We start from the raw sequence: 24,238 nt of genomic DNA on the forward strand, positions 1-24,238 counted from the left end.
TTAATTCTTTCCATTATTATTTTAATATTATTATTATTTTCTATATCATAATTATATAATATATTATATAATAATAGTTTTTATTATATTAAATATAATAATAAATATATATTATATTATAATTATATATATTATATTATAGTATAATATAATATAGTTGTAATTTTTAACTATTCACGACAATTTAATTTCATAATTTATCAAATACTATTACGTTGATTTTAGAATCAGTACGGTTATTATAATTATAGTTTATCAAACACTCAATTATTTTTTATAACAGTTACTTTTTCTTTCAGCACAGCTAAAAATAATTTTTTCAAAATCTACTACCAAACTAAACCAATGTGGGACTCTTTTGCGTAGAGTACGAACTCGTATTTGGGCCAAAAGCCGGCCCATAATACATTGGCTTATTAAATCGGCATCAAACCAAGACACTTGCGTAGTGTTTGCACAGAATAGGAAGAACGAATCATGTAATTATTATATTTTCTTTTGTTTAAAGTAATTTTTATATGTTTCATATATTTCTATATTTTCAATTTTTTTTCGTATCGTTTTAAAGTTTGTATTATTACAATTTATATTCAAGTGTGATGAACTATGGTTCTAGATTAAAAAAAAAAAAATTGTACCCGTTTGAAGCAAGACAAGTATTGAAGTTTGTAGACGCATATTTATTTATTTGCACAAAATATAGGTATGTTTTAGTATTTTGTGGCATGCATAGTTTCATTTTTCTTCGAACAACTGTTCAATTGATTCGAAAAATTCAATTTATAAAGTACCTAATAAAGCGTAATGTCTATCCAAAAAAAAAAAAAAGGAAAGAAAAAGAATGTTATGTCATTCTAAAAAACAAGAGAGATTATGATGTTACATACATTCTTAATATGCACAAACAAATCAAACTGCATTCGATAGATATAAAAGAAATCTTGTGAGAAAGTAGAGTTGCAATTAAATATAATTTGACCCCTTGTCTCATAGGTTATAGTATCACATTTGTAATGCGAGGGTTATCGGTTTGACTTTAATAGTTGACTTTTTTCGTATATTTGATCCTTATTATTATATTTATATAGTTAATTATAAAAATCTTCTTCCCACCCCTCTCCCCTCTTAAAATTATGATTCTTGTAACATTTTGTCCTAAACATAACATCTATTCCTCCTAAAGTAGAAAAACGTTAATAAAAATCCCCTTATGTTAGAGTTTCTAACAAAATCACGCATATATTGATTGTTTTTAAATAGTTTGGTGCAAAAATACTCTTCTACCATTAAGTTTTAAATTTACATTTCTTAAAAACATATTTTCATTTTCATTTAACAAGATAATAAATAAACAAAATAATAGAAAAAAATTCAATCTTACTCTTCTTATAATTAATTAATTGAAACTCTTTGAGCAAAAAAATAGTTAATACTAATCATTTTTAAATTCATAAATTTTTTTTAACGTGACTTATAGTACTTTTATAATTACATGTAAATTAGAAACATCAACATTCTAAAAAAATGTTTATATAATTTATAGTCTATGTTACATCTAAATTAAAATCAAAAAAAGTTTTTTTTTAAGATTTAATACTTTTTAAAAAATTAATCTTCTCTAAGAATATAGAGGATTACCAAAAAACCATTGAATATGTTAAAAATTTTAACAGATGGAGTTTTTTTGTTAATGATTCATAGTTCAGGTAGAACGAGTATTACGTTTTAAAGATTATGGATAAAATTTTACATGAGTCATAGTTCAAAAGGAATTTTTATAATTAATCTTAAATTTATTAATATCATTTTCCTCGAAGATAAATAAATGCAACGAATATGAAATATCTATAGCTACACAATCCATGATAGTTTTGTTTTTGTGTTTATTCTTTTTTTTTTCTAGTAGGAGTAAAAAAAATAAAATATTAGTAATTTTTTATTTTCATTCGTCGCATCAAAATAATTTTTCTCAAAGGTATTCTTAATCGAACATTTTTCTACTTCTCATTTGTACATACTAATTAATTTTCTATTTCACTTGTTTTTAAATATGTTTTATATATGAAAAGAAAAAACCTAATGAAATATTTATTCTCACATATACCCTTAAACATTTTTTTTTCTTTTCCATACGTTGCACCCTAATTAGTTTTTTATTTAATTTTATGTTCTTCAAAATAAAGTTTTATTTTCATGATACAGATGTAATTTTATTCTTATTTAACTGAAAAAAGTAAATGTAATCACCATTTTAAGTACTTTTAACTTCAATCATTTAAAAAAATAGAATTGTTTTTTATTTTTTTTTTTAATTAAAAATTTAGAAGTTCTTGATAGATCGTACTAGCATACTTATAATTGATTTAAAACATTATTTTATAAATATAACACAATTAAATTAATGTAAATGAAAATATATTATCCCTAAAATAAATTTAAAATAATAAACACTAAATTGTGAAAAAAATACTATGTGTGAAATCAATTTTTTCATTTAAAAAAAACAATTTTTTATAAGATTGTATCCAGGCGCTAAAAAAACTAATATATAAAAGATAGAATAAACAGGTGTCAGTTCGTGCCAACATATTCTTGGTTTTCATGCTTTTTAATTTGCTTTTGCGATGGTTTTTTTCTCTTTTACGATGTGTTTGGTATGAGGGAAGGAATGGTAGAGGGATGGATTAAGAGCTGAAAGTGAAATTCAACCTTGTTTGGCAGGATGGAAAGAGGGGAGGAGGGGAAAGAGCAAGGGGTTGTAAATCCCTTGGGGCCCACAAATTCTTATCCTTCAAAAAATGGACGGATTGGAAAGGGTTAAAGAAAAAAATGACTATTATTCCCAAATTGACCTGTGTCAATTTAAGAATTTCCTAAACACTTCTAGATATTTTGAGAACCCTCTTTTATATAAGATATTCTCTTTCTTCCGTATGATGTCTGCCTTCTAGAAAACTTCAATATCCAGAGCTCCATCAATAGCCAAGATAAATTCAAAGGTATCTTTTTGCCGATTGACTTTTTTGTCTTCTTTTTTTATTATTGTAGTAATATTTGCTAATGACATATATAATGGTGTTATGAACTGTCAATATTTGCAAATATAACAAGAGCTTCCCCCCTCCATGGTTAATAATCGTTCAATGTTGTTTCCTCCTAGTTGAGTTGCTAATGTTTTCATATAAAGTTGATGAAATTTGAACAAGTTTATACTAATTTTTAGTTCTCTGGTTTTGCTATTGCACATAACAATCATATTAATATTTTCTAATGGAGCCTTTTTTTTAACTATACAACAATAATGTTACTTAAAATAATAAAAAAGAACGACAATATTATTTGAAAAAAGTAAATTAAAAATTTCCTTTTTAGCTTGATTTCTAGACCAAAGTTACCAATAATTTTTTATATTGTGGGTTTATTTTTGTGTTCATTAGAGTTTGCTCTAAAGCTTGCTGAAGTCTTGAAGGAAAATTCTTATTGCAACGGTAAGATACATCTAAAACATTTATTTATCCAAGATTTGATAATTTTGTAACTTAAAGAAAGATGAAAAAACAAAAACAATGATGAAGTTGACTACTTAGTTTCATTTTACTTTCTAATTTTCGTTATTTGCGTGTGTTATTTTTATTCTGTCTATGTGCAATTATTTATCTTAGGTATGCTACAAGTGTTTGAACATTGTGTTGTGCTACTTATCCTACTCATGTATTATGTAATTTGCATTATTATCAGTCACTTTTTTTTATTGAAAGTAAATTCTGCTAAATAGATGGCTGAAGAGGAAAGTTTGGAAGAGAATTTCATACAAACATATCAACAAAATATTACAAAGTTTATGAGTAGTTGGGAAAGACAGAGACGTATGGCTGCTATCCAACGTGTTTGTTATATGGTAGAAGCTATATATAATGGAATTATATGATGCTTCCAATTATGTTGATAAAAGCCTAAGAAACATTAGTAGTCATAATGCAAATGTAAGGAACGAACACATGAAAAACTTAGTGCCAATGAGAAATGTCGAGGTGTAATACGAATGAGTCCATTTGCATTTGCTTCATTGTGTGATATACTTCGGGAATCCGGTCGCCTCAAGGATAATAAAAATTCCATAATAGAGGAGCAAGTGGCTAAGTTTCTATATCTATTAGCACATAATGTGAAAGATCGCACCATGTCTTTCTTCTTTCGCCGTTCTGGAGAGACAATAAGCAGACATTTTCATGAGGTGTTACGAGCGATTATTTCCTTAGAAGGTCAATTTCTACGACAACCTAATGGAGTTGAGGTGCCACTACAAATATTAAATAATACCAGATTCTACCCATACTTTAAGGTAAGGTAACCATTTTAACTATACATTATATGTAGTCTATATGCATGCTTCTTTATATGAAATTAAGGTTATTCTTATTTTAGGATTGTGTAGGAGCAATTGATGGAACACATATTCGTGTGAAAGTGTCTAAAGAGGATGCATCACGATATCGTGGAAGGAAAGATTATCCTACACAAAATGTCATGGCAGCATGTGACTTTGACATGAAATTCACTTACGTGTTACTAGGATGGGAAGGAATATCATCAGATTCAAGAGTTATAAAAAATGCTTTAAAAAGGAAGACATGCTTATTATTCCTGATGGTAAAGCTGTTGCGAAATTAATGCTTGTAATATAATCAATTTTAATTGAAACTAAATTGTTATTTTTCTTTTGGTAGGGAAATATTATTTAGTTGATGCTGATTACATGTTACGGAGTGGACTTATAACACTATATAGAGGAGTTCGGTATCATTTGAAAGAATACTCTAGACGCGGTCCAGAGAATCCTGAAGAATTATTTAACCTTTGACATGCGACATTACGGAATGTCATAGAGAGATCATTTGGTGTGCTGAAAAAAAGATTTCCTATCATATCTGGAGGAACAAAATCACACTTTTCTGTAGGAACGGTCACAGAAATTGTGCTATCTTGCTTTATATTGCACAACTTTCTAATGGGTGCAGATCCAGATGAGCATTTAATTAATCTAGTAGATCAGGAGCTCTTAGAACAAGAACCACAAATAGAGGAGATTTATACAAAAGAAAATGATGGAGAAGATGCTAGAAAAGGAGCAGCTTTAAGAAATGATATAGCAAAAACCATGTGGCAAGACTATATTGCATCAAGAGAATAATTTTGTGTACTTATGCTATGAACATGCTACTCTGTATTTCATTTTCTGATGCTATTTTGATGCAATTTGTCTTGCTCTTTTTGTATGGTCTAAATTCTTTATAGATGTGTAGTACCTTATGTTAATTAGAATGATATATTGTAATTTATGCTTTCACCTGTATGTGCTAACTTTTCTTATATGCTACTTGTTGTTTGTTCTTATATGTTTCTAACTAATCCTTGTGATGATGATTTTGTTTTGTTTCATTTTTCACATTTGTAATTGTAGATTGTCACCATGGCTAAAAGAACAAATAATAATACTGATGGTGAACAACCAAAAAGAGACACCGTGAAATGGACAGAACATATGGATGTTGTACTACTTGATGCATTGTTGAAGCAACAAATTAATGGAAACAGAATTAATGGCACCTTTACCACAACTGCTTATAACAATGTTCTAAAGATATGTGAGGAGAAGCTCAACTATCCTTTGAACAAGGATAACCTAAAAAATCGCATCAAAACTCTAAAAAACCATTTTAATGGATGCCATGATCTTTTTAAAGGCTTAAGTGGATTTTTTGGGAATCCACAAACAAGGTTGTTTGAGGCAGAGCCTGAAGTTTGGGACGCACTAATAGAAGTAAGATATGTATTATTGCTACTAATATTTATTAGTGTTATTATAATTTTTAACTTTCTCATCGTTAATAGTTAGTTATTCCTAAATCTATGTATGCAGGCAAAAGCCAATGCAAAGAAGTGGAAGCATACATAAATTTAACACTATGATAAATTATATGAGTTGTATGCAAAGGATAGAGCAACTGGTGATGGTGCAGCAAGTGCAAAGGTGAAGGTCAAACAATGAGAAAAGGAAGGCAATCGGTTTGTGGATCTTGACTCCAATGGTGAGGTAGCATTGAATGGTTTTGAACAAATATCTCCAAAATATAACTCCCAAGTTGGAACCTCATCGAAGGGTATGAAAAGGAAATTCTCTATGATGGACTCTCTTGATAAACATCTTGAGACTATGCAATCTAGCATAGGTGGTGTGGCTGATGCAATTACGGAAGGGAATTAGGCAATTAGGGAAAGCAATGCCATTACTGAAAAAGGCATTGATATTCTTGAAAAAGGAAGGCCATGTGTTTATTCAGAGCCTGAAATTTATGCAGAGTTGATGAATATTGGAGTTCTTGAAAATCTCTAGCTTGACGTCTTTTTATTCCTAATTAAAGATGCATCAAAAGTTTGAGCCTTCTTTGCTATCCCAAGTGAACGCCGCTACAAGCTATTGTTGAAGCTGATGTACCCAAGCAACGGGCTTTGAAATTTGATAGTCATTAGATACTAGCATTTTGATATACATATTATAGAAGAATTAACCTTTTTTTAGACTTGGACTTTGATGAGATGACATTGAGAAAAAAAAACTGAGGTCCTTAGAATGATCACTGAAGGATAGTAATGATCACTTCTCAAAAATTGATGCACTATAGTGAAGTGATCATTACTATCCTTGAGTGATCATTCTAAGGACCTCTGTTTTTTTTTTTCTCAATGTCATCTCATCAAAGTCCAAGTCCAAAAAAAGGTTAATTCTTCTATAATATGTATATCAAAATGCTAGTATCTAATGACTATCAAATTCCAAAGCTCGTTGCTTGGGTACATCAGCTTCAACAATAGCTCGTAGCGGCGTTCACTTAGGACAACAAAGAAGGCTCAAACTTTTGATGCATCTTTAATTAAGAATAAAAAGGCGTCAAGCTGGAGATTTTCAGGAACTCCAATATTCATCAACTTTGCATAAATTTCAGGCTCTAAATAAACACGTGGCCTTCCTTTTCCAAGAATATCAATGCCTTTTTCAGTACTGGCATTGCTTTCCCTAATTTTCTAATTCCCTTCCCTAATTGCATCAGCCACACCACCTATGCTAGATTGCATAGTCTCAAGATGATTATCAAGAGAGTCCATCATAGAGAATTTCCTTTTCATACCCTTCAATGAGGTTCCAACTTGGGAGTTATATTTTGGAGATATTTGTTCAAAACCATTCCATGCTACCTCACCATTGGAGTCAAGATCCACAAACCGATTGCCTTCCTTTTCCCATTGTTTGACCTTCTCCTTTGCACTTGCTGCACCATCACCAGTTGCTCTATCCTTTGCATACAACTCATATAATTTATCATAGTGTTGAATTTCTATATGCTTCCACTTCTTTGCATTGGCTTTTACCTGCATACATAGATTTTAAGAACAACTAACTATTAACGATGAGAAAGTTAAAAATTATAATAACACTAATAAATATTAGTAGCAATAATACATATCTTACTTCTATTAGTCCGTAACAAACTTCAGGCTCTGCCTCAAACAACCTTGTTTGTGGATTCCAAGAAAATCTACTTAAGCCTTTAAAAAGATCGTGGCATCCATTAAAATGGTTGTTTAGAGTTTTGATGTGATTTTTAGGTTATCCTTGTTCAAAGGATAGTTGAGCTTCTCCTCACATATCTTTAGAACATTGTTATAAGCAGTCGCGGTAAAGGTGCCATCAATTCTGTTTCCGTTAATTTGTTGCTCCAACAATGCATCAAGTAGTACAATATCCATATGTTCTGTCCATTTCACGGTGTCTCTTTTTAGTTATTCACCATCAATATTATTATTTGTTTTTTTAGCCATGGTAACAATATGCAATTACAAATGTGAAAAATGAAACAAAACAAAAATCATCATCACAAGGATTAGTTAGAAACATATAAGAACAAACAACAAGTAGCATATAAGAAAAGTTAGCACATACACGTGAAAGTATAAATTATAATATATCATTCTAATTAACATAAGGTACTACACATCTATAAATAATTTAGACCATACAAAAGAGAACAAAACAAATAGCATCAGAAAATGAAATACAGAGTAGCATGTTCATAGCATAAGTACACAAAATTATTCTCTTGATGCAATATAGTCTTGCCACATGGTTTTTGCTATATCATTTCTTAAAGCTGCTCCTTTTCTAGCATCTTCTCCATCATTTTATTTTGTATAAATCTCCTCTATTTGTGGTTCTTGTTCTAAGAGCTCCTGATCTACTAGATTAATTAAATGCTCATCTGGATCTGCACCCATTAGAAAGTTGTGCAATATAAAGCAAGATAGCACAATTTCTGTGACCGTTCCTACAAAAAAGTGTGATTTTGTTCCTCCAGATATGATAGGAAATCTTTTTTTCAGCACACCAAATGATCTCTCTATGACATTCCGTAATGTCGCATGTCAAAGGTTAAATAATTCTTCAGGATTCTCTAGACCGCGTCTAGAGTATTCTTTCAAATGATACCGAACTCCTCTATATAGTGTTATAAGTCCACTCCGTAACATGTAATCAGCATCAACTAAATAATATTTCCCTACCAAAAGAAAAATAACAATTTAGTTTCAATTAAAATTGATTATATTACAAGCATTAATTTCGCAACAGCTTTACCATCAGGAATAATAAGCATGTCTTCCTTTTTAAAGCATTTTTTATAACTCTTGAATCTGATGATATTCCTTCCCATCCTAGTAACACGTAAGTGAATTTCATGTCAAAGTCACATGTTGCCATGACATTTTGTGTGGGATAATCTTTCCTTCCACGATATCGTGGTGCATCCTCTTCAGACACTTTCACACGAATATGTGTTCCATCAATTGCTCCTACACAATCCTAAAATAAGAATAACCTTAATTTCATATAAAGAAGCATGTATGTAGACTACATATAATGTATAGTTAAAATGGTTACCTTACCTTAAAGTATGGGTAGAATCTGTTACTATTTAATATTTATTGTGGCACCTCAACTCCATTAGGTTGTCATAGAAATTGATCTTCTAAGGAAATAATCGCTCGTAACACCTCATGAAAATGTCTGCTTATTGTCTCTCCAGAATAGCGAAAGAAGAAAAACATGGTGCGATTTTTCACATTATGTGCTAATAGATATAGAAACTTAGCCACTTGCTCCTCTATTATGGAATTTTTATTATCCTTGAGGCGACCGGATTCCCGAAGTATATCACACAATGAAGCAAATGCAAATGGACTCATTCGTATTACACCTCGACATTTCTCATTGGCACTAAGTTGTTCCATGAGTTCATTCCTTACATTTGCATTATGACTACTAATGTTTCTTAGGCTTTTATCAACATAATTGGAAGCATCATATAATTCCATTATATATATAGCTTCTACCATAAAACAAACAAGTTGGACAACAGCCATACGTCTCTGTCTTTCCCAACTACTCATAAACCTTGTAATATTTTGTTGATATGTTTGTATGAAATTCTCTTCCAAACTTTCCTCTTTAGCCATCTATTTAGCATAATTTACTTTCAATAAAAAAAAGTGACTGATAATAATGCAAATTAAATAATACATGAGTAGGATAAGTAGCACAACACAATGTTCAAACACTTGTAGCATACCTAAGATAAATAATTGCACATAGAATAAAAATAACACACACAAATGACGAAAATTAGAAAGTAAAATGAAACTAAGTAGTCAACTTCATCATTGTTTTTTTTTTTTCATCTTTCTTTAAGTTACAAAATTATCAAATCTTGGATAAATAAATGTTTTAGAAGTATCTTACCATTGCAATAAGAAATTTCCTTCAAGACTTCAGCAAGCTTCAGAGCAAACTCTAATGAACACAAAAATAAACCCACAATATAAAAAATTAATGGTAACTTTGGTCTAGAAATCAAGCTAAAAAGAAAATTTTTAATTTTCTTTTTTAAAATATTATTGTCGTTCTTTTTTATTATTTTAAGTAACATTGTTGTTGTATAGTTAAAAAAAAAAGCTCCATCAGGAAATATTAATATGATTGTTATGTGCAAGAGCAAAACCAGAGAACTAAAAATTAGTATAAACTTGTTCAAATTCCATCAACTTTATATGAAAACATTAGCAACTCAACTAGGAGGAAACAACATTGAACGATTATTAACCATGTAGGGGGGAAAAAGGCCCCTGTTATATTTGCAAATATTGACAGTTCATAACACCATTATATATGTCATTAGCAAATATTACTACAATAATAAAAAAAAAAAAAGACAAAAAAGTCGTGTTGCAAAAAGATACCTTTGGATTTATCTTGGCCATTGATGGAGCTCTGGATATTGGAGTTTTCTGGAAGGCAGACATCATACGGAAGAATTAGAAGATTTGATATAGAAGAGGGTTCTTAAAATATCTAGGAGTGTTGAGGAAATTTTTAAATTGACACAGGTCAATTTAGGAATAATGGTCATTTTTTTCTTTAACCCTTTCTAGTCTGCCCATTTTTGGAAGGATGAGAATTTGTGAGCCCCAAGAAATTTACAACCCCTTGCTCTTTCCCCTCCTCCCCTCTTTCCATCCTACCAAACAAGGTTGAATTTCACTTCCAACTCTTAATCCATCCATCTACCATTCCTTCCCTCATACCAAACACATCGTTACTGCCAAAGATGCCCTCTTGGTTTTCGTGCTTTTTACTTCCTTTTTTTGCGACAAATGCCAAACGATTTCCTGAATAAATTAAGCTCGTTCGTCTTCTAAGATTTAAGTTTTTAATTTGAGTTGAGATGTAATATTTTTTAAAAAATTTTAATTGTAACAAAAAAAATTAAATGTGATATTTTTTAAAAAATTTTAACTATAAAAATTTAAAATTTAAAATTCAAATCGATAAAATTAAGGAGTCCTTAACTCCATTAAGCTTGGCAGGAAAAGTTTGAGTATCCCGTGTGGGTTACTCTCACAATTGACGCGGCTTGATTATACAAAAGAAAAAAAGCATTCCAATTCGCTTAAAATATGTCACGTTTCAACCTACTCCGGACTTTAAGACGTACTGTTATGTGCTCTAAGATGTATTATTGCGTGCTCTAAGACGTATTGTTGCGTGCTTTGATCTATAATATTTTTTAGGTTTACCTGCTCAATTTTGAAACGTGATATTTTCTACACAAATGCAGAATTGTTACTTATTTTAAGCTTAGATGCAATATTTAGTCGTCAATAAATGCTTTTCACTCTAAATAAATTAGTTAGCCATTAAATCTTAAATATATTTTCTCTTATGGTAGTTGCTCAAAAGCAATAAAACATAAGGGGAAAAAGTGGAGAACAGACTCAAATTCAATCGAGTTAGTTAAGAGTTCATAGAAATTGTCAAATTCAACTTTTTCACATGTGCTGCACGTGCTAGTATATATAAAAAATAGCATATCTCAAAGTTTAGGGGATAATTCTGCATAAATATTATCGATCAGAGGGCACAACATGTAAGTTTTAAAGTTCGGAAAGTACATTGATATAAGTAATATAGTTAAGGAGAGATTTGTAAAATTTATCCAAAAAAAAAAGAGAAAAAAAAAACATAATTACACTAATGTTGTTAGTAATGTTCTTTCTTTTTCCCTCTTCGTCTTTCCCACTCTTAACGACAAGGAAACAAATTGAAAGGTAAATTGGGACAATCTGATGGTGACTCATCCTTACCAAAACGTTTCCAGGTAGGTTTTACTTGCTGATAAACCAAAAACTCAGTCCCAAAAGGTCACGAAGACTAAGTGCTAGTGAGGTTTTCAAGGCACTCTTGACGGATGAACCATATCCTAAAAGTCAATCTATTTATAACCAAAGCCAACAACTTTTGAAGTTTTGAAAACCCCTTTACCTTGAAAAGCAGCTCTAACATAATCCTTTTTTGACCTTGGAGTAGAACTTATGCATTACTGGCACAGATGCAACAGTAAGCACAGTGGAAAATGCTCACATCTTCCACCTTTTGCACGCAGAAATGAACAAGTCATCGGCAAGAACCGCCTTCTTCAAGAGTTGAGAAATACCAAAGCTTCCCTACATGCAAGCAGTCTGCAAAGAAACATCTCGGAATACCCTTGGGTCACATTGAATCTTCCTATGGTTTTGGAAAATGCTTGTAAGGTTGATGGCTACCGCATACCTAATCGACAAGGCACCCGAGTGTGCGAGACAACCATTTGGAGTTCAAACCTGACGGGTTTTTGATCGAGAAGAATGCAAGAACTGAACCATAGGAGCAATGTCTTTGAGCTCCTACCATTTGGGGCGGTCTAAGAATGGGAGTCGCACTCGTTGAGAATAAGTGCATTTTGAGTGTGCTTGTGTTCGAGGTGCTTGTACATTTCAAGTGGCTGCTGTGGCTGGATGCTCATCAGCTGAGTATGGGTGAGGTGTTCGGGCTCATTCTGCAGAAGGCAGAGCCACTTGTGGCAGCGGCACTGCAGAGGTTGCAACCCATGTTGATTTCTAAAAATTCACATTCAATCAAATTCAATTGAGGTCGCTTATCAGTTAAAATTGGATTGTATTGAATTAGACAGGTCGGTTTGATCTGTTTCGATGAACATCCCTAGCTTGCTTTCCAACTTCAAATATGTTATGACTATTGTCTGATTGTCAGCATTCCGCATCAGGAATAAATTCATTTAGGATTTACATTGCCAAATTGCTTGTAAGAAGCTCACAATCCGCTGGTCCTTGTAACATTGGTTCTCAGAATTTTCCAATTCTGTCACAAGGACTCAACTGAAAGAATTTTTGGTAAAAGAATACAAAACCTCATTCGCTTTGCAAATTCGAGTTTTCGATTCGAGCTGAGATGTGATATTTTCTGAGAACTTTTAACTGTAACAGAAAGTTAAATGTGACATTTTTTGAGAGTTTTTAACTGTAGAAACCTAGAATTGAAAACTCAAATCAGTGAAATTAACGAGGCATGAAATAACTTAACAAAGATATGATAATTCAAAACAATGTCCCACTGGTAGTTTATTTATACGTATGCTACCAAATAGTTCTCAAATTCAAATGTCCTGCAGAAAGAGAACTAAGAACACTCGTGAGACCCAATAAGATCCAGCTAATCATATCAATTGCTGAGAATGAATGCTCGTGATGCCCGTGAGCATATCTCTATTACAAGGATCACTAAAACATGTCTTTCTTTATTTTATTTTTTATTTTTTCCCAATTCAAAAAGCACAGATTACAGAATACAACTAAAACCAAAACTATATGTAACATACTTGTAAAACAGTAGGTCAATAACATTGATAAGAAAGAAAATATTTACACGTTTTTCTCAAGGAAATATTCAAGCATTTCACTCTGATAAGAGTCTGATTTCTGGTATACAAATTGACAGCTGTAACCTACAATACAACACTAATCTATTTTCCTCCCTCAGTTCTATTTAAATAACTAACACAATCAGATTATTGGTACTATTCTTTTAAACCTAAGAAATACAACATATCCAGGTGAACATGTCTGAAAGCCACAAGAACTATTTACCTTGTTTACTGCGCACAACGGTACACCAATTGCAATATCATCTGATCATATACTTGGATTGTTGTGTGATTCGGGATTATAGTGACCATTCAGTAAGGGGGTAGAGTCTGTCTTCGAAATAACTTCACAAGCAAGAAAAAGAGTGCTTTTCACTCCCGTGGCCGGGCAAGCCAAAGAGAACTAAGGGCTCGAAGACGGGAGAAATAATCATTTATTGCAAGCAGGGCACGGGCTGATTGTCGGGTTGTCAATATGCGATGCATTTGTTGTAGCGTTTGTTGGCGCAAATTATCAGCCTGGTAATCAGACAAGAATAATTTAAACCTAAGTAGAACGTTACAATAAAACATCCCCAATACTAATGATTGATAATGTCAGTGTTATATGCAGTTGGATCAAGAGATATTATGCAAGCAAAACACAGTATTCAACATAATGAAATGTTAAATCACAGTAGACATTTTGAACCTTATGAAAGAGAACTACTACATGTCTACATATATGAAATCAGATTTCTTAACAAACCAATTGAAAAATGTAGAGAAAGGAAACAACTAAATAAAGATTTATTTATTGATCATCATCATTATAATTGTCTGCTGAAGAAAGAACTAAATACGTTATATGCAGAAAGCTCAAAAGAAAGCATTTATTTCGAGAGAAGAAAAAAAGAATACTTTGTTTACTCAAACACAATTCAAACGATGAGAGAAGTTTATAGACTTGTCCAAGAAGTTCCAAATCATGAGAAGAGAGTTTAAGTAAAACAGTTTTAATATTATACTATTACAAGAAATAAAAGTGACAAAAATGAGAAAACCTTGGTTAGCAGGTTCCAATGACAAAACATTATGCATATTGCATTTATGACAAAAGAATTTGGTGTAAACATCAAAAGCACAAATGTCAAAAAAAAAAAAAAAAAACAAAACAAATTGGCGCCCATGCTCACAAATTTTGAATTCTCAAGTTCTCACCAAACAAACAACTAAAAAAGAATTTATTTATAAGTTACCAGTGAAAGATTACACTACATATACATGATGGGAATAATAAAATTTCCACTTTAGTGCCATCATGTTTCACGGTTTTTTTTTTTTTTCCTTTTTTTGGGGCACCCGTTACTCAGTGTACTAGTAGTGACCAAATCAGAGGAAAGTTGTAGACACGGGACTGGAAATAAATCATAATATCAAAAAAAGTAGAATCGGTATCTTACCTGGCGAAGGAAACCCTCAAGAGTTCCTAGCTTTCCCATGGCCATTGCCATTTGACCCATATAGTTTGCTACATTCCCTGATGATCCTGATGGTCCAGGCGAGCCGCTCGCCAGGGTTTCTGCCAGAGATTGCTGCAATGCCTCCATTCCTTGTGACAGAGCGTCTTCAGCTTGCTGCGATGATTGCTGCAAGTTGCAGATGCCCACCAACTGCTGCTCAGTTAAGGGCTCCAATTGATTCACGAGTAGCTGCAAAGATTTCCAGTTCAGTTCAAAGTCCAATTGAAATTTCAAGGTTTGAAGTATTTTAACAGTTATAGTCAAAGTTATTGATGAAGAAATGTGATGGCCTCTTACTTAAAATCATCCAAAGCTGAGACAATAACAATAAAAATAACAATTACAATAATCTGTGGTTCGCTATAATGACACTGGACTAGATAATGTACTTTCGACCACTTTCTAATGTGCCAATTCAGAAGAGAGAACATGAAAAAGAATTCTCACCTTCAGAAGCTCAGATGAGCGGAAGCCACCAATCCACATGAAACACCGTTCTGCTGGTGTCTTCCACATTCCGGAAAGAATGTGGAAAACATCAGCTTTTGCTGCAATGCCCTTCAGCCTAAATATGTCATCAAAATGTGCTGTAACATTGTCAACGATTGTACGAAGCTCAGTGTCTCCAGCGTGCGAATTGACTGCAGCCCTCAACTCATTAATCTGCCTATTGTGCTCCTCTAGCCAACGAGCATATTCCACATCAAACGCCAAGGCACCTAGATATCAGTAAATAAAAAATAATTAACTAACTCCTACTATATTTTCTAGCTCGAAGAAAGAAAAACCAGAACACAATTTTTGTGTTAGCAACGTGAGCATCATCATTGTGAGCCAAACGAAAAAGTCATGAGCATCATGCAAGAAGAAAAAAGTAGAGGTCTGCAATCAAATGACTAAATGCCATGCAGAAGAGTGATAACAAATACAATAATAAAGAGAAAAGAGACAAACGGTAGGGTCAAAGGATTTATGGCAGGGGTCAACATCAGGTGGGTTGAGTAGGATTTTGAAATATTTCAATCCACCCAATCAAGTTTGGATGGATTGATTTCAAATTCAACCAGCCCAATCAACCCAAAGTTTAAAATTAACACCCAATTAAAATTTGGGTGGGTTGGGTGGATTTAGCGGGTTGAATATTATTTAAAGGAAATAAAAAGTAAAGAGAAAAAAAATAAAAAACAATGCTAACTATTGAACCTAAAATTGAGAAATATATGAAAACAAAGCTAACTTTCATCAATAATATTTGTATCATAAAGTTTCAAAATTATCTCGTAAATTATAAACCAACATAAAAATAATATATCTTATGAAAAAAACATAAAAATAAAATATATGCAAAATAAGTTAATATATAAGTTATAAACCAACAAACAAATAATAATAAAAACTCATACAACATAAAACGTTGTAGGTTGCCAATTAATTGAATATAAGTCAAATACAATATCTTATAAGGTAGAAAAAAATTTACTTATATATGTATAAACAGTTTGGGTGGGTTTCGGGTTAAGTTGGATTATGAAAAACTCAACCCAAACCCACCCGATTAATAGTCGGCCTAAGTGGTTAGGTTGATCTCCTGATCGGGTTGGCCGGGTCAGGTTGGGTGGGTAAATTGGGTTCTTTTTTTGGTTGAAGTATAATTTTATTTATTTCACAGGGAATTTATTACAAGTGGTGGTTGATGTCCCATTTCTTCCTACGGCTCTTTTATATAGGAAACCACTATTAGAGACATCATACAAAAGACAACATCCTATATTACAATCATATAGGCCTAATTAATGCTACATGTTATATTACATAGGAATCTACGACAACACATGCAGGTTCACATGATTATATTAAACACATAACATTCTTAGCCAAAGTCTTCACATAGCTTTCATATGATCTTCACGTGGCATTAATAGAAGTCTTGTCTCCTTCCATAAATGCTCTTCATTAATGAAAATCTTCATTTAATGCTTCTTGTCTTCTTCGTTGAATGGAAGGATTGGCATCTACATAGCCTTAGTATCTTAAATAATATTTACCATCATGAAACTTGTGCATGGATTTATTTCACCGTCACCTCACATATGTACACATCCACAAATATCTTATAATATTATATTAAGGTATAGGGGTTAAAATAATCCAAAAATAAAACCCTAAAATTCTAATAAAAACCCTAGTCTATGGAGTCAGCTACCTCTCGAGCTCATAAGAAACATCATCTTACGCATTATTGATCAAAGAATACGTAATAATAAGATGATAAGAAAAATTAGTCAACTGCTTGGAAGAAGTTGAGAAATAGAATGTGAAAAAAAGATCTTGCAGAACTCACAACAGATATTATGTTGAGTGTTCCGAGAGAGACCATATCATATAAGTCTTTTCACTAAGACATATGTTCACAAACATGATCATTATAAACCAGTTTTCATGTACCATGCTTTTCTTCAGACAGATAATGAACCTGTCAACACTGAGCTACTACACGTATTGGCTACTTCTTAATCTCCGGCCAATGGTAATATATTTTGAACTAGCAGTCATGAAGACGAATTAGGCACTCGGCTATGGACACTTCACGTTCAGGATGTTTAAGTTAGTAATAAATGACTTTCAAAGGAGGATTCGAGCTCACAAAGCCCACAATTATCATCATCAGGCTATCTGTTTTTTAGAGTGATCTTATTGAACCTATGATTATCCTAGTAGATCATGCTCATCCTGATTTCCACTCTTATTGGCCTCATAACTCCTTTTATGGATGTATGACAGTACAACGTGCCTTATCTAAAATCTATGGTGGACCCCCATTACAAAGAAAATTCTTTACTCCACCAAGGTCACCAACCTCTCCACTTGCCCAACGATATCTTGATGGTGTGGTTTGAAGCAAAAGCAAACATGAGAGAACCACCTGAGGAGCTAGACTCGGATGATGGCTCATATTCATCTGTTGACATGGAACTTATCGACATGGGTTCCTGGCACAACAGTGACTGGCTTTCTAGCGATGAAGACTAAGCCACAAAAGCGTGGTGGGTTTAGTGTTTAGGGTTTAAGGTTTAGTGTCTAGGATTAGGGTTTAAGAGTAGACATTAGGATGAACATGATCTACTAGAATAATCATAGGTTCAATAAGATCACCGCAAAATCAGATAGCCTGATGATGATAACTTGGGCTTTGTTAGCTCAAATCCTCCTTTGAAAGTCAAGTTGTGAAAGTCAGTTATTACTAACTTAAACACCTTGAACATGAAGTGTCCATAGTTGAGTGTCCAATTCGTCTTCATGACCCCCGGTTCAAAATATATTGCCACTGGCCAAAGATTAAGAAGTAGCTAGTACGTGTAGTAGCTCAGTGTTGACAGGTTCATCATCTGTCTGGAGAAAAGTACGGTACACGAAAACTGGTCAATGATCCCGTTTGTGAACATATATCTTAGGGAAAAGACTGCATGATACAGTCTCTCTGGGAATGGTAGTACACTCAGCATAATATCTGTTGTGAGTTCTGCAAGATCTTTTCCTGTCTTCTTTTCACATTCTACTTCCCGTCTTCTTCCAAGCAGTTACTAATTTTCCTCATCATCTCATCATTACATATTCTTGGATCAATAATGCATAAGATGATGTTTCCTATGAGCTCTGGATGTAACTGACTCCATAGACTAGGGTTTTTATTAGAGTTTTTAGGGTTTCATTTTTGGATTATTTTAATCCCAATACCCTAATGACAATACCCTAATCCCTATACCCTAATATAATATAATAATATTATATTAGAATATTTGTGGATATCTACATATGTGAGAAAACGGTGAAATAAATCCATACACAAGTTTCATGATATTAAATATTATCCAAGATAGCTAAGCTACGTAGATGCCAATACTTCCATTGAACAAAGAAGACGAGAAACATTAAATGAAGATTTTCATTAATGAAGAGCATTTATGGAAGGAGACAAGACTTCAATTAATGACATGTGAAGATCATATGAAAGCTAAGTGAAGACTTTGGCTAGGAATGTGATGTGTTTGTTGTAGATTCTTATGTAATATAACATGTAGCATTAATTAGGCCCATATGATTGTAATATAGAATGTTGTCTTTTGTATGATGTCTCTGATAGTGGTTTCCTATATAAAAGAACCGTAGGAAGTAATTGAAACATCAACCACTACTTGTAATAAATCCCCTATGAAATAAATAAAGTTATACTTCAGCAAGTTACACTTCAGCCGAAAGCTCTGTGCCCACTTAATAGTCACTTTATATTCTAACTCTTTAATAGTATAGTATACTTTGGTTTACTATACACATAGTAAGGTAAAGGTTATATTATACTTAGGATGTTGCCATCAAGTATATTCTACTGTTATTACTATGTTTTGCTTTGTGTGTATTTTAGTATTGACGTGTTATTAATATATACGTTATAAATAAATATATTAAATAAAGGATACTAGGGTTTAAGATTTAGGTCTTAGGGTTTATGGTTTTATGTCTAGGGTTTAGGGTTTTCTTTTTGTGTCGGCTTGTTGGGTTTTTTGTTCATCCCATTTGATCATTGGCAAAGCAAACATAGAAAAAATTAGGCGAGGGAGTTCAAATACCATTTCCACTCATGGAATGTGATTGGTCTCCTGAGCTAGAAATAAATATGCCCTGCAAACAAATACAGTAAAAACTATGAGGGAAAATTTTCCACAGCCTGTCAGACCGCAAACCGAAACACAAAATAGTACATAAGACGAAGAAAATGTCAAAGGGGTCAATGGATGATAAATCAAAACCTGTTGGCGGGCACGCTGGAGTTCTTGCTCCAGCTGGGTTAGTTTCAGCCGGCTACTCTCAAGCTGTTGTACATATGCCTGAAGATAAAGATAGTAAAGCAATTAATAGTCAAATGACAAGGAATGCCTGAAGAAAATATTAGCACTTCTACCTGTAGTTAAACACAACTAATAAAACAGAACAAGGCATACGACCAGGACCATATAAACCCATGGTCAGTACATACAAACATAGCTTTTGTCTCATCGTTAGCATAAAATCATCATTATAAAACTCGACATACTTTTTTCCGTAATCGGCTTTTCCTAGCAGCTTCACGATTTTGGGCAAGCCGGCGTAGAGTCTGCAAAATTTTTTAGTTAATCAATTAGTATATTCATAATGTCACACTGTAATTACATCAACATATTATGTTTTGAATAAACCTTTTGGTCCCCTGCTTTTTCTTTTGATTTGTCACTCGAATCAGAAGCTGCAACAACAGCCAATTGATTCCTTTCAAGCTGCATGAGAAAAATAAGTATTTTAAGAATCTGCCCTCAAACAGCAGACGGGTTTTCTGAAGGAAGCTTAATGTACTAACATTCAGAACAGTTTTTCTTGCAAATAATATTAGATGTTAAGTAGAACTTTTAGAAGGCATTGAATTTCAGAGATGGGATAAGCATTGTAAACATAATAATGTGCTTCCTGAGCAACATATGAAAGAAACATCACCCCTTGGTTCTTCTCATCCGTGTCATCTGTTGACGTGTCAGTCCTAGGGCTTGCATCTGCCATACTGGACTCGCCCCAGTTCTCACGAATACAGCCAGATACTGATGCTACTTTTGTTTGCGAATCTTTTGGTAATGATACCGTCTGAGACCCCACAAAAGATGACATTTTTACATCTGAGGGCCCGAGTGACTGAAACTCCAACCACACACACATAAAAGAGTAAAGAGTGAGAGAGGAGAAAGCAAGGACTGCTGTTGATTCTCTTCATCTTCTAGAAAATGAAAATGAAAGAAAAATGAAGAGAATGTAAACTTACCTTATTTAGCCCGCCAAATTGGACATCATTACCCAATGCCTGACCGCTTGATTTAATTTGATTGAATAGAGAATCTAAAAGATTAAAGATTTATCAAGACGGCGAAGAATGAGACTGTTCATTGAAAGAAATTCAACTTTGCAGAACACACTACACTTCCACCCATGCAAAAAATCAACTCTTTGCAAAAATGTCCCCGCATACTACCAGAAATAATGTCTCAAAGCATCATACATGAAGAAAGCCATGCTTTTCTATGGCATACTAAACAAAAAGTGAAGTGTCTGCATACTCTATAGAAACATTCTAAGAGATGGTAAAATCAATATTTTCAAGAATAAAACGCAGTAGGTATATAGTCCCATTCAAAAATTTACAACCACAAAGATGATACAAGTAGCCTAAACAAGAATTTAAGCTGCATCCATTTACAAGCCAAAGCACCAACAAAGTGCAAACTTAATCCTTTATTAAGAACGTATCGTAGAGGGATAAAGCCTAATATGAGATGAGAGAAACAATGCATTCCACTTACTAGTTCAGTAAGGAATGTCTGGTCAGTAAAATACAAAAAAGTACCTCGACATGACAAACAAATTTTCACCGTAAGAAACAGAATGAATTAGAATATGACTACAAAAAAGTTTTTTTTTTTTAATAAACTAATGTAATTTTGAGAAAAACAAGGCTTTATTTGCATACTTCTGGTGATGTCAACAGCATCCTCTATGCGAAATCCAAGCGATTGCTCAAGAGTTCCAAAATCTAAAATTCGAGAAGAGCGGATACTGCTACCTTCTGTGCCACTGAAAACCAGAAACCATAAATTCAAGTTTCACAGAAAATGATATGCCAATCAGCAAACTATCTAATCTAAGTAACCTAGTTATGTAGGAATAGGATAAGCTAAAATGGTAGATTCACAACTTAGCAACCAATACATAAAAAGTCCACAAGCTAAAGAAACCTGTTTTGGGTCATGTAATAATCTAAAGCTATAATTTTTAAAAATTGTGGCAGTAACTTCAAAAATACTTGAATCACTACAAAATTAAAACACTGCTGCAATAACACGGAAATCAAATTGCAACAAAGAAATTCTTCCACAAATTATCAAGTTAATACAATATGCTTGGTTAGACATAAAAAATGTTTCACTTGATTTTCATAGCCATAAAAATTCACACATGGCCGACACGAGGTTTCCTCGCTCATTAGGACAAACTTAACTCCTTGCAAGAATGCCCTGACACTGGCTCTTTCTTCTCCATAAGCTTATTTCCCCCCTTTAACAATCACACCAGTATACCCTAAAGCACATCCAATAGCGAGAAAAAACTTCTTTTGCCACACCATTAGCTCACTAAGCAATGGTTGATTCCTCAAACGATTTCAGATTACCCTTCAACACATAACCGTCTATCAACCAACCAAACAAAACCACTGCAACTTATTTGTCTATGAAAGGTTTGAAAAAGATAAATATAAATGAACCCTATAATCAATTGCAGATAAGTCCACATCACCTCTTGTCCCAATTAACGACAGAAAAGGACAAACTTTAAACCTGGGCAGTATTTCCTCTTTACCTCTAATTGTCAGACCACAAGATTTCAATTCCAACAGTACTTGTATATCAAACATTTCTAGTACATAAATGGACATTTTCACCTTGCAAGACCTACACCAATGGCTGGACCCAACTAAGAAACCACCGGGACCCACCAAGACAAATACACCATTCAAAGAGGACAAACATGAAGTATTAACAAGTAACCAAAAGACAAAATGGAGCAAAAATCTCAACAAATTGCCATAATTTTTAAGTAGAAGTATTTGATAATTTACATTGGATTTGGAGCTGATATTGGAGGAACGTAGCTCGGCATGATCTCGTTCACAACTTTGTTACCATCATTTGCACCAACTTTCACTCCTCTACTACCCATGAATCACCATCATCTCCAACAAAATGGAATTCAAAAACGCACAAACCTTTTCACCAAAACCAACAAAAAAACGTTACATAAATGATCACAAGTAACTAACTTAATTCAAAAACCAAAACCACAAGCTATCAGCTAAAAAGGGCCAATACCCACGTCAAAAACACAGCTAAAAATAACAAATTAAGCCTCTTTTCAAAAAAAAAAAAAAGAAAAAAGAAAACTTAAACGCAAGTACAGAACCTTCCGTACAAGAACAAGCTTAATAAAAAGAGTTGTTAGTAAGTAGACCCCAAAATTCTTCAAATACCTAATAATTATTAAACTATACAGACCCCAAAAAAGAAAATGAAAAATCAGCTTAAGCTTAAAGTAAAACAAAAAAGAAAAAAAGAAAAACTAACCCAAGACGACGTTGATGAAGAAAAGGAGCTCCAAAACACTGGAATTTCCAGAAACTGAGCTGAACCCAGAAGCTGAAGTCGATAAAACTGCTCGAAAAAACCCTAACCCGTGAAGCTTCTTCAAGATAAATACAATCTCTCTCTTCTCCTTTTTTTTTTTTGACTTTTCGACCGTATGTGCTGTGTTGAAGAACAGTAGTATTATAAAATACACCAGTCTCTCTCTCTCTCTCTCTCCCTTTCTCTCTCTAGAAAACGAAAATTTCAACAGGCCCACCTTGAATTTTGAGCGCATTTTTTATTCACCATTTTCCCTTTCTTAAAAGGGGTTTTTGGAGAGAGAAAGAGAGAAGAAGCGTAACGTTCAGATCATTCCAATCTCCTTCATATGTCCTTTTCTTCAGAGAAATAAAAAAGAAAAAATATATACTTTTTTCCCACCATTTTCTTATTTTCCCTTGTCTTTAATGATTTATGTGTTGTTTGGTCAGAAAATTTATAATCCAATTTAAATTATAATTTATTATTTATTATAATATTTTTTTTTATAAAAAATATATATAAATTAAAAATAGTTTTAATGAATCAAACGTGTCTTTATTTTATTTATTTCATTTATACCGCTTTACGAATTGTGGACCTTTCCTGCTTTGTCCCTATTTTTATGGGTTCAATGTTGTAGTAATAAATTTCCTTAAAGTTCGTCATAATAGCATTAAGGTCCTCACTAGACTTGTTATTCTCATGAATAGTCCTCTTCTAAAACGGTATCTTCTTTTTCTCCTTTCTTTTTGCCCCTCCAAAGTAGGAATGGCAATATTTCTCGCGGGGGCGGAGACGGCCCTGAATAAGGCGGGAATGAGGAACAATTATCGAAAATGAAGATGGGGATAGAGACAATATTTAGTCCTTAATTTGTGGTGGGGTAGGAATGGGAGAAATACTCTCCACCCAGCCTCTGCTATGATATTAATGTGTTGTTTTTTTATGTAATTATATATGTACACACACATCTCTTAAAATTTAAGTTTTTTAAATTATGATTCTTGAGAAAAAATAGCATGCAACCATGCAATTAAGATTGAAGCTATTAGGAATAGACAATGAAGGATAATTTGTGTTTATATTTTTATGTTTTTAAACTTTTTTCGATTATACATTAGTTATTACTTTTAGA

General features: G+C 32.8%; 1 protein-coding gene across 1 annotated transcript; it reads right to left on the minus strand.

Annotated features, from left to right (window-relative positions):
- Positions 1-13,322: 13,322 nt before the first annotated feature.
- On the minus strand, positions 13,323-23,430 carry LOC21386980 (transcription factor HBP-1b(c38)). Its single transcript, XM_024163797.1, has 12 exons — positions 23,062-23,430; positions 22,560-22,706; positions 21,414-21,517; positions 20,712-20,785; positions 20,393-20,584; positions 20,101-20,178; positions 19,959-20,018; positions 19,675-19,752; positions 19,495-19,546; positions 15,317-15,588; positions 14,810-15,058; positions 13,323-13,886 (listed from the first exon to the last, which is right to left on the minus strand). The coding sequence occupies exons 2-12, from the start codon at positions 22,658-22,660 to the stop codon at positions 13,740-13,742; spliced, it is 1,407 nt and encodes a 468-aa protein (XP_024019565.1). The 5' UTR covers positions 22,661-22,706; positions 23,062-23,430; the 3' UTR covers positions 13,323-13,739.
- Between the last annotated feature and the right edge of the window lie 808 nt (positions 23,431-24,238).

This window comes from Morus notabilis, unplaced genomic scaffold, assembly GCF_000414095.1.
Source record: "Morus notabilis unplaced genomic scaffold, ASM41409v2 Scaffold915, whole genome shotgun sequence".
NCBI lineage: Eukaryota > Viridiplantae > Streptophyta > Magnoliopsida > Rosales > Moraceae > Morus > Morus notabilis.

Excerpts from the sequence above, each read along its gene's own strand:
- LOC21386980 (XM_024163797.1), bottom strand. The coding sequence starts at position 22,660 with ATGGGTAGTAGAGGAGTGAAAGTTGGTGCAAATGATGGTAACAAAGTT. Across the intron at positions 20,786-21,413 it reads TGCTGTTGACATCACCAGAA|ATTCTCTATTCAATCAAATT; the intron begins GTATGCAAATAA and ends TTAATCTTTTAG. Across the intron at positions 13,887-14,809 it reads TTGAGGGTTTCCTTCGCCAG|GCTGATAATTTGCGCCAACA; the intron begins GTAAGATACCGA and ends TCTGATTACCAG.